General features: G+C 47.7%; 1 protein-coding gene across 5 annotated transcripts in view; it reads left to right on the top strand.

The window, feature by feature from the left end:
* Positions 1 to 12467, top strand: part of BTBD9 (BTB domain containing 9) — a 551044-nt gene that overhangs the window by 508936 nt on the left and 29641 nt on the right. For 4 of the 5 annotated variants that reach the window (XM_060189736.1, XM_060189737.1, XM_060189740.1 and 1 more), the window contains exon 11: positions 8176 to 8272. In XM_060189736.1, the coding sequence (XP_060045719.1) occupies positions 8176 to 8272 (97 nt within the window). Of the gene's footprint in view, positions 1 to 8175; positions 12190 to 12467 lie in introns of those variants that run through there. The other variant, XM_007517809.3, reaches the window with a different exon arrangement.

Here is a 12467-nt window from a genome sequence, read left to right as displayed (position 1 = left end):
GTCCCCACCTACGGGGGGCGGGGGGACTTCATGGATGGTGGAGCCATGCTGCAGGTAACTCTCATTCTCTCTGCCTGCGCAAACCCCCTCCCCCCCCCCCCAAAAAAAAGGAATTAAACCAGGAGCAGTGAAGTATTGCAAGCACTAAGCCCCAGCAATAACCCTAGTGGCAAAAAAAAGGAAAAGAAAGAAAAACAACAACAACAACAAATCACCCTTGGAAAGCTCTCAAGAGCAAAAGGTAACAAAAGCCATCCAGTCCAAGGAAGGGGGATTGAGGTGAGGTAATAAGGAACAGGACTAATGGAGGTCAATTCAGGGATTAGTGTCATTCTGGGGCTCTGAGAAGTAGACTTGGGAGATACTGACAGTGAGGCTGGCCAGTCGGATTACACAAATAAGCCATCAAAGGATGAGCAGCAGAGAATAAAGAGCTCCAGGTCAGGAAGTGTGAGAGGGGGTGCCTTAGCCTGCAGTGTGTCCCCAACAGTCATCAATCAGCCTAGGTGGAGTTGGGGACACAGTCTGACCTGGGGTCGTATTGACAGTAAGAGCAAGACATCTGTTGACTTAAGGAGACTTGGTTCAGAGTGTTGGCAGGATTGTACTCTAGGGCTGTGTGTATTTAGGGAGCAGAGGAAAGGGGGCTGGCCTGTTGTGTCCCACAAGTCACACAGGCTATGGCCTCTGTGAGCCCCCTGTTTGGAAGGAGGGGCTCTCACAAAGCAAAAGGCAGTAAGTCCATGATCTGCCGGAGATGGTCCTGTGGAGTCTTCAGGGAATGCTAAACACAAGAAGAGGCTGATTATTGCCACCTAGGTTTTACATTTACCTGCAGATAGTTCAGGCCTGAGTAGTTTCACAGCCTTGATAAAAGACCTTCCACACCTGGAAGTTATAATAGGTGTAGGCATGGCTTAGAAAGGAAGCGAAGCCAGGGTTTTGGAAGTGAATAACAATGGATAGCTGTCTGTGTATGTGTGTGTACAGACACATATCTATGACCTGGGGAGAACTAAGGCAGTGACTGCTAGAAGTGGGGCTGGGGGCACAGAATTTATACTCATATTATCTTATAATTCTGTAAATCACTAGTAAAAAATATAATAAGGAGCCAGGTGGTAGCACAACAGGTTAAGCGCACATGGCGCAAAATACAAGGACCAGCTCTAGGATCCCGGTTCAAGCCCCCGGCTCCCCACCTGCAGGGGCATCGCTTCACAAGCAGTGAAGCAGGTCTGCAGGTGTCTGTCTTCTCTCCCCCTCTCTGTCTTCCCCTCCTCTCTCCATTCCTCTCTGTCCTATCCAACAACAACAACAACAACAGCAATAACAACAGTGATAAACAACAAAGGCAACAAAAGAGAAAAATAGCCTCCAAGAGCAGTGGATTCATAGTGCAGGCACAGAGCCCCAACGATAACTCTGGAAGCAAAATAAATAAGTAATAATAATAATAAAAGGCCTTCCCACACGGTTATTGGTAGATAGGTATGTGCAGATGGGTCCAGAGAGGGATGTGTGCTCTGACAGGAAAGGAAGGAAAGGAAGAGGAATGAGAGGCCCCTCACTTGGGGACAGTGCAAACTGCATGTTAAGAGAAATCAGCTAACTCTAACCAGGGGTGGGGACCTTCTTTCTGCCAAGGGACACTTGGATATTTTTTTTCCTTTTTATTTACTGGAGGAATTAATGGTTTACAGTCAACAGAAAAATACAGTTTTTATATGTGTAACATTTCTTAGTTTCCCACATAACGATATAACACACACACCCCCCACATCCTTCTCTGCCATCATGTTCCAGGACCTAAACACTCTCTCCAAATCCCAGAGTCCTTTAGTTTGGTGCAATACACCAAGTCCAGTCCAAGTTCTGCTCAGTGTTTTCCCTTCTGATCTTGTTTTTCAACTTCTGTATATGAGTGGGATCATCCCATATTCATCCTTCTCTTTCAGGCTTATCTCACTTGACATGATTCCTTCAAGCTCCATCCAAGATGAGATGAAGAAGGAGAATTCACCATTTTTAATAGTCAAGTAGTATTTCATTGTGTATATAGGCCACAACTTACTCAGCCACTTATCTGTTGTTGGACACTTAGGTTGCTTCCAGATTTTGACCAATACAAATTGTGCTGCTGTGAACATAGGCGTGCACATATCTTTTTGGATGGGTGTGTTTGGTTCCTTAGGCTATATCCCCAGGAGAGGAATTGCAGGGTCATAGGTAGGTCCATTTCTAGCCTTTTGAGAGTTCTCCAGACTGCTCTCCACAAGGGTTGGACCAATTTACATTCCCACCGATGATGTAGGAGTGTTCCTTTGTCCCCACAATCTCTCAAGCATTTGTTGTTGCTACCTTTTCTGATGTATGACATTCTCACAGGAGTGAAGTGGTATCTCATTGTTGTCTTTATCTGCATTCTCTGATAGTCAATGACTTGGAGAATTTTATCATATGCTTGTTGGCCTTTTGGATCTCTTCTGCGGTATGCTGTTCATATCCTTTTCCTATTTTTGGATGGAGTCATTTTTTGTTGTTGCTGCTGCTAAATTTGGTTATTAGCCTCTTGTCTGATGTATGGCATGTAAAGATCTCCCAACCTGTAAGGGTCTCTTTGTTTGGGTGGTGGTTTCTTTTGCTGTACAGAAGCTTTTTTAATTTGATGTAGTCCCATTGGTTTTTTTGTTTTGTTTGTTTTAGTCTTCCTTGCAACTGGATTCATATCACTGAAAATGCCTATAAAATTTAGACAGATGGAAAAGAGTTCTGCCAATATTTTGCTTTAAGTATTTGATAGTTTCTGGCCTAAAATCCACAGCCTTGATCCATTTGGAATTTACTTTTGTGTTTGGTGAAATGTAGTGGTTCAGTTTCATTTTTCTGCATGCTTCAATCCAATTTGTCCAGTACCATTTTTTGAAGAGATTCTCTTTTCCCCCAATTAATAGTCTGGGCACCTTTGTTGAAGATTAGATGTCCATAGGGATATTTTTAATTAATTAATTAAAGACAGAAGATAAACAAGATCACAGCATGGAAGCTGGGCTCACACACATAACCAAGCAATGCACTGTCCAGGTGAGCTGTTTCAATGGCTTAGATGTAGACTTGACCTGGGAGTGGACAAGACACCGCACGACTGCTGTGAACTGCTTCTCTCCCTGAGGGGGGACTGGGACTGTAGGGAACTTGGAGGGCAGTGGTGTGAGACAACAGGGTGGGTGGCCTTACCCAGATTCTCTAAAGATCCCTTTACCCAGAAATAGACTCAGTGAATGTGGTCAGAGCCAGAATTCCTGGCACCTCTCCAGCCAAAAGGAGGAGGAGGAGGAGAAGGGGAAGAAAGGATGCCCCAAGAGAGTATGAGGGTTGTGGTTCTCCTAGGAGAGAGAAGGGAGGACCCTCAGTGTCTCACACCCCAGGCTCAGAGAGTGGCCATGCCCCACAAATGGATGATTGACTGGTCACTCACTCATCCTCATAGGGTCTAGGCACACACCAGTCCTTTCCAGGTACATAACTTCCAGTTAGTAAGTAGCATACTTAGAATTTAGCCTCAGCACTTGCACCCAAGTTCAATGACAGCTTTACAAATTTTATCCTCTTATTATCTAGAGCCTGACACTAGTTCAGGAGAAGCCTGGTTACCAAAGGGAGAAAACCTTGGGATAAGGTGCTTCTGTTTGGAGTGTCCAAGCCTTACTAGATTTCTGTCCAGGATGCTCTGGTTTTAGCAGCTGGGCTTCTGTGTCCTCAATCCCCAGCCCCAGTCACCCGTCGTTGTTCTGCTGCCCTACCCTCTGTTCCTGTCACATCACTGGCTCTGCACACTATTCTAAGAGTCTAGCAACACATCAGGCCTCTCAGGAACTGAGTCATCTCCCTAAATCCCATTCCAGCTAAGGAAAATCCACTTTTCAATTTTTTATGCTACTAGGTTTTCACTGGGTTTTGTGTCTGCACAGTTCCCCTGCTTTGTTAGTTTTGGATGGAGGAAGAGAGGAGAGAAACCACAGCATTGGTCCACTGTTTGTGAAGTTTCCCCTTTTATGGTGACCAGAGACATGGCCCCACGTCCTGGTGTATGGTAACGTGTGCTCTACTGGGTGCGCCATCTTTAGACCCTTGTTGTTACTTTATTGAGGGATTAATGGTTTACAGCACAGTTGACAAATGGTATGATTTTTAATATTTGTTTATTTGATAGGATAGAGAGAAGTGGGGGAGGGGAGACAGATAGGGAAAGAGAAAGACAACTGCAGTACTGCTTCACCTCTTTTTTTTTTTGCTTCCAGGGTTATTACTGGGGCTCAGTGCCTGCCCCCTGAATCCATTGCTCCTGGCAGCTTTTTTTTTTTTCCATTGTTATTGTTGCTATTGCTGTTGCTGTTGCTGCTGCTGCTATTACTGGATAGGACAGAGAGAAATTGAGAGAGGAGGGGAAGACAGAGAGGGTGAGAAAAAGACACTTACAGACCTGCTTCATTGCATGTGAAGTGACCCCCCTGCAGGTGGGGAGCTGAGGCTTGAACCAGGATCCTTGTGCTTCACATTATGTGCACTTAACCCGGTGCACTATCACCCGGCCCCCACTGCTTCACCTCTTATGAAACTTCCTCCATGGGTACGGACTGGGAGCTTGAACCCTGGTCTTTATACATGGAAATGTGTGCACTCCGTTGGGCGCACCACTGCCCAGCTCCTTTTTTTTTTTTTTTTTTAAATGAGAGAGATACAGAGACAGACACCAGAGAACCACTCATCTCTGGCCTAGGCTGGTGCCAAGAAGTGAACTTGGGGCCTCAGGCATACAAACCCTGTGCTCTAACACACTGAGTTATCTCCCCTGCCCTGAGGGAACCTTGTCTGCCAGCCTGATCTCAGCTGCTCTCACTTGGGGCCCACCTCTGCCTGACCTCTTCTTCAGGCTTATCTCAGCCTCAAGTGTGGTGCCTCTTCTCTGTACTTCACCTCTAGCAAGTACTGAAGGCCAGTGCATCTTTATTTTTTAATATTTGATTTGATAGGACAGAGAGAAACTGAAAGGGAAGGGGAAATAGAGACACAGCACTGCCTCGCCACCTGAAGCTCCCCCTCTGTAGATGGGGACTCAGGGTTGGAACATGGTTGTGTGACAGGGTTGTGCATGGTAATGTGTGCCCAGCTCCTCCTCTGGTTCCTCCTCTTCTCCTGTGCAACCTCCTTATCCTACTGGGAGTCAGTGACCACTGTCTTGGCCCTGAGCTGATGGGCCTCCCACAGCAATCTCCAGCCCTTCTAGCCTCTTATTACCAGATGGCTCTTCCCACTGTGTACACTCCTGTGGCCAGGACCTCTGTGGTTGAAGCTGATGTGCAAACCCATATCTGTGGTAGCACTCAGTATTTATGGCACAAGTAGACTGTAGAATGCCCCAGCTCTGGTGTTCCCTCTGCTCTTTTTGTTTTTTAAAACATATTACGGGGGGGGTGCAGGGAATATGTTAGTTTCACATTAAGACAGAAGGGGAGAGATGAGCCAAGGCATCACTCTGGTCCATTAGGCACTAGGGATTGAACCATGAGCCTCTGGCAGGCAAGTCTGATGCTCTACCTGAGAACCACTCACTACCCCACCCCCCACACAAGCTGCCACCCGCCTTCTTAGTGGGGACTCAGATCTCTCAGACACCACTAGGCTCTTCTATAAGTATTTGATGACATGATTTGATAAAATTGATTTAACCTTACTCACTGAAGAAGGGACAGCCAATCTGAAGGTAATTGTGGAAAACTTTTATCCAGGGGTTTTCATCACTGTCTCTTGGAATGTGTCCTTATTTCTGGTAACTTCCCATTTATGGTTTAAAAAAAATTCCTGAAGTTATGAAAACACTTTTAATTCCCACTCAAGGATATTATAAATTCACCCTCACAGTGTGGTGACTTACATGTATGAGTGTGAAACTGTACCCCCTGAAATCTCGTAAATTTGTTTTAAAAAAAACTCCATTAAATTACTAATTTAAAAAATGTAAAAAAAAAAAAAAAGTAAAAGTCACCTTTGCAGGGAGCTGGCTAGTGTGGGCCTCAGGGGAGGGTGGCTCCAGGGTGTCACACATTGAGGGCTCACCTGTGTGTGTCTGCTTTCCTCCCTGAGTGGGGAGCAGTGTCGTGTCGTGTTCAGTCACGTCCATCCTCAGGCAGTTTTAACATAATTTGAGGATCTGGAAATTGATTCCCTTAAGCTACCAGCCTTCTCCTTGGAAAGCAGATCCTCCCACCTCAACTGAAGACCACCACTGCAGCAGATGTTACACAGATACAAACCTCCAAAGAGCTCAGCACAGGCATCACAGAGCTGAACTAGGAGGATTAACTTGGTCGTCAGTGGAGACAGGGATCTCAGTGTGCATAACCTTGGCAAGGGAAGGCTAGTATCCCTCAGACAAAGGACCCTTCTGGCTACTCCCAGGTTCACACAGCAGCAGTGACCACCTGTTTTGCATGTCCCCCAGGGTCACCACTGCCACTCACTGAGATGTAATATTCGCAAATCCAAGGTTCTGCTTGCCCATTTGCTAACACCTGTGCCCATTATCCCACTTCCCAACACTGATGTCCAGCAGGTTCATTCATCAGGACCTTTTTCTTCCGCAAGGATGTTTGGGTAGGGGAGACTGGAAAAAACCTGGGTCCTGCCTTAGGATAATGTCCTGCTGTTGTTTGTTTGTTTTTCTTCTTCATGACAAAGTCACTGTTTCTGGCAGCTATTTTTCCCTCCCTCTTTCCTTCTGTCCTTCTTTCCTTCCTTCCTTTCTCCCCACCCCTTTTTTTGCCCTAGCTGTTGTAGCCTTGTTGTGGTTATTGTTGTTGTTGATGTTGTTCGTTGTTGGATAGGACAGAGAGAAATGGAGAGAGGAGAGGAAGACAGAGAGGAGGAGAGAAAGACAGACACCTGCAGACCTGCTTCACCGCCTGTGAAGTGACTCCCCTGCAGGTGGGGAGCCGGGGGCTTGAACCGGGATCCCTACGCCGGTCCTTGCACTTTGCACCATGTGCACTTAACCTGCTGTGCTACCGCCTGACCCCCCCCTTTCTTTCTTTTTATGTGATAGAGATAAGTTGAGAGGGAAGGGGGAGATAGACAGACAGACAGACAGACAGACAGACAGGGACACCTGCAGCACTGCTTCACTACTTGTGAAGCTTCCTCCCTGCAAGTGGGGACCATGGGTTTGAACCCAGGTCTTTGCACATAGTAATGTATGCATTCAACAGTGTGCCACTGTATACTCTCCCCTCCTCCTGTTGACATTTTTTAAATGTTTATTTAAATACAATAAACAAATTATATAATTAACCCATATAAATGTGTTTTAATTCATTTTACCAAGTTGTATAAACATCACCGTAAATGTCTTGCTGACTATTAATCCAACTGCGAAATACAAAAATTAATTTAAAAGGAAAAATCTGGGAGCTAGCTCACCTGACAGTGTGTGTTTTACCATTCACAGGGTCCTGGGTTTGAATCCCAGCACCACATGGGAGCGGCAGCAGCAGAGGCTTTCCATGGGTGGTGGGTTGGTGCTGTGGTGTCTGTTCGTCTCATACTAAAATTAAAAATGGGAAACCACTGGTCCAGGGAAGGCTGCTTACTGTGGCACTGCAGATGTATGAGGCTCTGGATTCACTCCCCCAGTACTGCAAAAACAAAAAGGAAAATGCTTGTGAAACAAAGGCAACCAAAAATGAAGTAGCCCGGGGAGAGTACTTCAGAGACACATGGTCCATAGTCCCTGCACGGTCCCCCCTGAATTCATTAAAATGTGTTTACAATGACCTGGGGAAGTAGCTCAGCAGGTAGAGTACAGGACTTGAAAGCATGAAGTCCTGAGTTCACTTCCTGGCAGTGTATATACCAGACTGATGTGGTTCTCTCTCTCTTCCTCCACCTATAGTTAATAAATACAGCCTTTTATTAATTATAAGCATACTAGGGAGATAGAGAGAGGATGTTATTTACAGCATTCTTGTTGCTGTGGGGCACCTTGGTCAGATATGGGGGGCTTCTTTGCTGACTCCCGTGTGGTAGCCCCCCAGTGCTGACAGGACTGTGTCCTAGCTGTGGCAGCTCCTGGCTGGCCACTGGCCTATCACTCACTGACTCTTGACTTTCTCTCACCAGGTGTTCCACTGTGTTCACTTTGAATGTCCTGAGCAGCAGCGAAGCCAGAAGGAGGAAAACGGAGAGGAAGCAGGGACTGGGGACCCCAACCTGGCAGGTCAGCAGCTCGACCCCCATGCCCTGCAGGCCCCCAGTGGCGGCTCACTGCCCTCCAGCCCAGGCTCTGCCTCTCGCTCCCCCAGCCGGCAGCACCAGTGATGTGGAGTGGCTCGGGTGGGCCCAGGTGGCAGCAAGAACTGGCATCCTCCCCCCCAGCTGGGATCTGTGTTGACAACTCCCCACCCCCACCCCTCAGCACCTATTTCCAGGGAGTGGACCTGGCTGGAAAAAAAAAAAAAAAAAAGGACACAGAACAGGTTTTCTCCCAAGGACATAAAGGGGCTGCTTTGTTCTCCTCAATTTGTTTGAATCAGGCTGGTCTCCAGGGAGAGAAAATGGGTCTTCAATCTTCATCAAGTCCACCATTAACACCCTACCTCTCTAATCTAAACCAGGCAAAGGGAACAGAAGAAAGTAATAGACAGGCCCGTGTTGGAATACAAAACTGGCGCATGCACACTCGAGTGCAGGAGAATATATTAGGCCCGCATTACCTGGAGGTGCCCTTTAGGAAATGGGTTTCCATAGAGTGCTTACTTTTATGGAACACATTGCCCTGGCAACTAAATGATTTTTTATTTCTTTTGGTTATTTCCCATTTGCTGAATCATAGGTGTTCCAGATCGTTTTGAAATGCTCAAACAGCAAATCACTTGTTTTAATCCTTTAGACACTGTAATTTTCCTTCCTTAGTTTTGAATGCTTTATGCGTGGGGTAGAGCTGAGAAATGGTGCGCCTCTCCTAAATGAGGCATAGATGCAGCTCATCAGAGCACCTGGGCTGACAAGGAAAATCCTCTGAGGAAGTTCAACCAAATACACAATGAGCAAATCAATCCATGGACACTGGAGCTCATAATCACTTGAATCTCTGAGTTATTAACCTGTCATTCCTGAAAGGTATCCTGCCTTTAAGCTTGGGGGACTGACAAGGAAATGGCTAGGAGGCTACCTGTTCATTTCACATCCAGGAGTACTTGTATCTAAACTCCTACCAACTTCCGTTCGGGCAGACGCTGCTGCGTTCCTGAGTGGGTGGGCTGGGAGACGGCCTCCTGCCAGTCAGTGGCAGGAATATAGGACTGGGATGGGACAAACGGCACAGATGTGGGTGCTCAGCTACTGTGTGTTTGGTCCCGGGCCGTGGTGCTCGGCCAGGGACCGAGAAATAAAAGTAGATCTAAGCAGCTCTTCTGCTAACCCTCATCAAAACTATCTCAGCTGACTATTGTCACTTGATCTGGCTCTGCTGTGTCTCGTACTTAGTCATTTCCATTCCAGCTTTGTAACATGATCAGATTATGGTCTGATTTTTGCTTATCACCAATCAGCTTTACAAATCAGCTGAGCCACACTGGTTCCCCCTCTGTCCTCCAGACATGGGCTGGGTCCCCTGTGCACCTTGGGGGCCCCCTCAGAGGAGTGGCATTTATAGGGTAACTCCTTTCTGATGTCGTTAGGAGACACTGGTTGTGAGTGTAGGGAGAGTCAGCTAAATGTCTTCTCCGAGATTACCTTGGTGAGTGACCAGTGGCTGTGGGGATCATAAAGCAGCGTCTAACTGCACTGCATGCATAGATGGGAAGGCAGCCTTGCTTGGAAGTAGGAGGGACAGTTTCCCTCATGTCCTCGACTCTGATCTTTGTCCACTTCCACATCCTTGGAGGCAAGTGCAGCCTGAGAAGGTCCAGGCACTTCATGGGGGGGAGGAGGGCAGCAGATGGCAGTGCTGGCTGGCCGTGGGTGGCTGTTCCATGTCAGCATCCAGCCCTGGGTGCCAATTAGTGCCGAGCCTTCCTGTCCACTCAGCACATCCTTCCAGTGGGGGCTCACTGCCCTGGGGCCCGGGAGGTCAGAGCAGGGCAGAGCACAGGGGCTTTGAAAGTGTCATCTGGCTAAAGACTTCTTTTTCAGCACTGGAAACACCCAGGCAGCACTACTGACTGTGGGAGTGGGGTCCACTGATGAAAGATCTGGAAGCACCTGCCCACCCCCATCTCCAGACCCCTCAGTTCCCTGCTTACATAACTCTCAACACCCCAGCACAGGCAACTGAAAAGTACTTTGGCGTAGTTTGGCAGCTCAGCTTCATACCCATCCCAGAGGCAGGAAGGCTCAATGAGGACACCAGACCCCCTCTCTCTGCCCTTCCAGCAGAGGCCACGGCCCCTCCTAGCACCTGTGGGTGTCTCTGGTGTTTCCGCTTCCAGATACCTGCCCTGCGGTCTGCTTGAGAGACTGGAGTATTTCATTCTCGCTCCTCCTCCAGCACTTCAGATGTCCCTTATCATCGGATAAAAGGAAGAAGGGACAGAGAAGGTGAGGTGGGCTGTGTCCCTCACAACTGTCAGCCCAGCTCTCCTCCCTGTTGAGATGCTTTCTTTGCTTGATGGAAGTCTTCTCTACACCTCAGAGGACCCTGACAGAACTCAGCATCTCCTGCACCAGACTGGGGGGCTCTGCCTTCCTTAATGGGCCTTCTTATTTGGGGAGCAGGACTGGTTCTTCCTGTATGCCCAGCTGGGCCAGAGCCTTCTGAAGGGGTCTGGATGCCTAAACAGAGTGTGTCACCCAAGACATACCCAGGGAAGGCCTGGCTCTCTGGAGAGTAAAGAAGAAGTAGCTAGTCAGGAGAATGTCCCACTACAACCTGGCCTCCTCCAAAGTCCTGGCTGGCCACACAGAGGACTTCTCTCATGGAACCACTGGGAACAGAATGGCCCAAGACCTTGAAGAGCCCAACAGCACTGCAGAGCACTGCAGAGAGTAGCATGGTGGCGCACAGCTGGAAGCATTCTCAGATGTCCTTGGAGTCCTTACATCGCAGAGGGTGGAGGCTGATGCTGATGGTTTCTGCAGGGTACAAGGAAAGAGACTGTCAAACAGTGGGGGTACAGGGGCAGAGGCCCATGAGCAACTGTGAGGATGGGTGCAGCCCAGGTGGTGTCAGGTTTGAGGCCAGGTCCAGGTCGGGTGAGACCTCACCCTGGTCCACAAAGTAGTACTTTTTGACTATAAACTAGGGAGTCAGAGCCCTGCCTTTGTAACCACCACCCAGAGCAAGAAAGAGCACTGCTGCCAGCCTAAGCCCTTTATTTTAGATCATGGTTTGTCTGTTTTGGTAAAAAAAAGCAAACTTCCCTGGGGCTTTTGGGAGAATCCTTGTTTCCTGGCAGCCCCTGAGGAGCACAGAGCAGCCAGGTGGGTCATGTGTTGCAGGGTAGGCACCCCATCAAGGCAGCCTTGAGGGGCGAGGGCCGCCACCGAGCGATCGGCCTCAAGTCAGGTATAACAGGTCGACATGCAAATCACACCCCACCCCCCGCCCCCACATTTCCCCATATTCTCAGTGCTTTTTCTGTTTCTCTGAGTTTTGTTAGAAACATGAGCCCGTGATGGATGTGGGGCTCTTCTCAACTGCTCTTTAAATTGTCACTTTTTTAATCTTATTAAATGAAGTGTCGATTCCTGACAAATACATTAAAAGTGTTTTATTCCTAGAAGAGTTGGGAAAAGAAATTATTTTCAGCAAGAGTGGGATGTGTTTGTTAGACTGATTCCTTGGCAAAAAAAAAAAAAAAAAGAGTTTCTGAATTGTGGAAAAAATTGCTTAGTCGTTACGTTGCCTCCCCAATTGTCAAACTGCTGTGCAGACAGCTCCAACTTCACTTGTTTTTTTTTTGAATTTAGAAGATAACAAAATTGTAATCACTTATCCTTTCTAGAGCCTGGAGGGTTGGGAAGGAAAGCATAATCTGTGACAAACGGGAGCATCCTGTGTGCTGAGGCCACTTGGTAATAAAGAGTGGTCCTCATTGCTGCTTCAATTAAGAGCCTCCCTTTGGACAGAGAAGAAAGGTGTCAAAGAGGAAACAAGAATTAGACGTGGCTTCTTCCAGGGGGTCTTCTTCATCAGTGTTTTCTTTGGGGGGCAGGGACTTAACCACTTTGATCTTGCCTTCCGTGCAAGGTGGGGGCCGGTTGCCCTGGACAATGCTGAGGTGGTCAGGGGTGGTGGGCGGCCTAGTGGCCCGAGGAATTCAAGACACAGTTGAGAGTTCTGTGCCGTCATGGCTTTTAATTATTATAACATTACATTGGAAGTCATCCTGGTGTGTGGTGTTTGCTCAGGAGTTTCTGGACGAGAGAAGGGAATGGTTCAGACAGGTCAATGGGGAAGCTCCCGTTTCTCT

Source organism: Erinaceus europaeus, chromosome 4 (assembly GCF_950295315.1).
Source record: "Erinaceus europaeus chromosome 4, mEriEur2.1, whole genome shotgun sequence".
Taxonomy (NCBI): domain Eukaryota; kingdom Metazoa; phylum Chordata; class Mammalia; order Eulipotyphla; family Erinaceidae; genus Erinaceus; species Erinaceus europaeus.
This window is presented reverse-complemented; position numbering and strand designations above follow the sequence as displayed.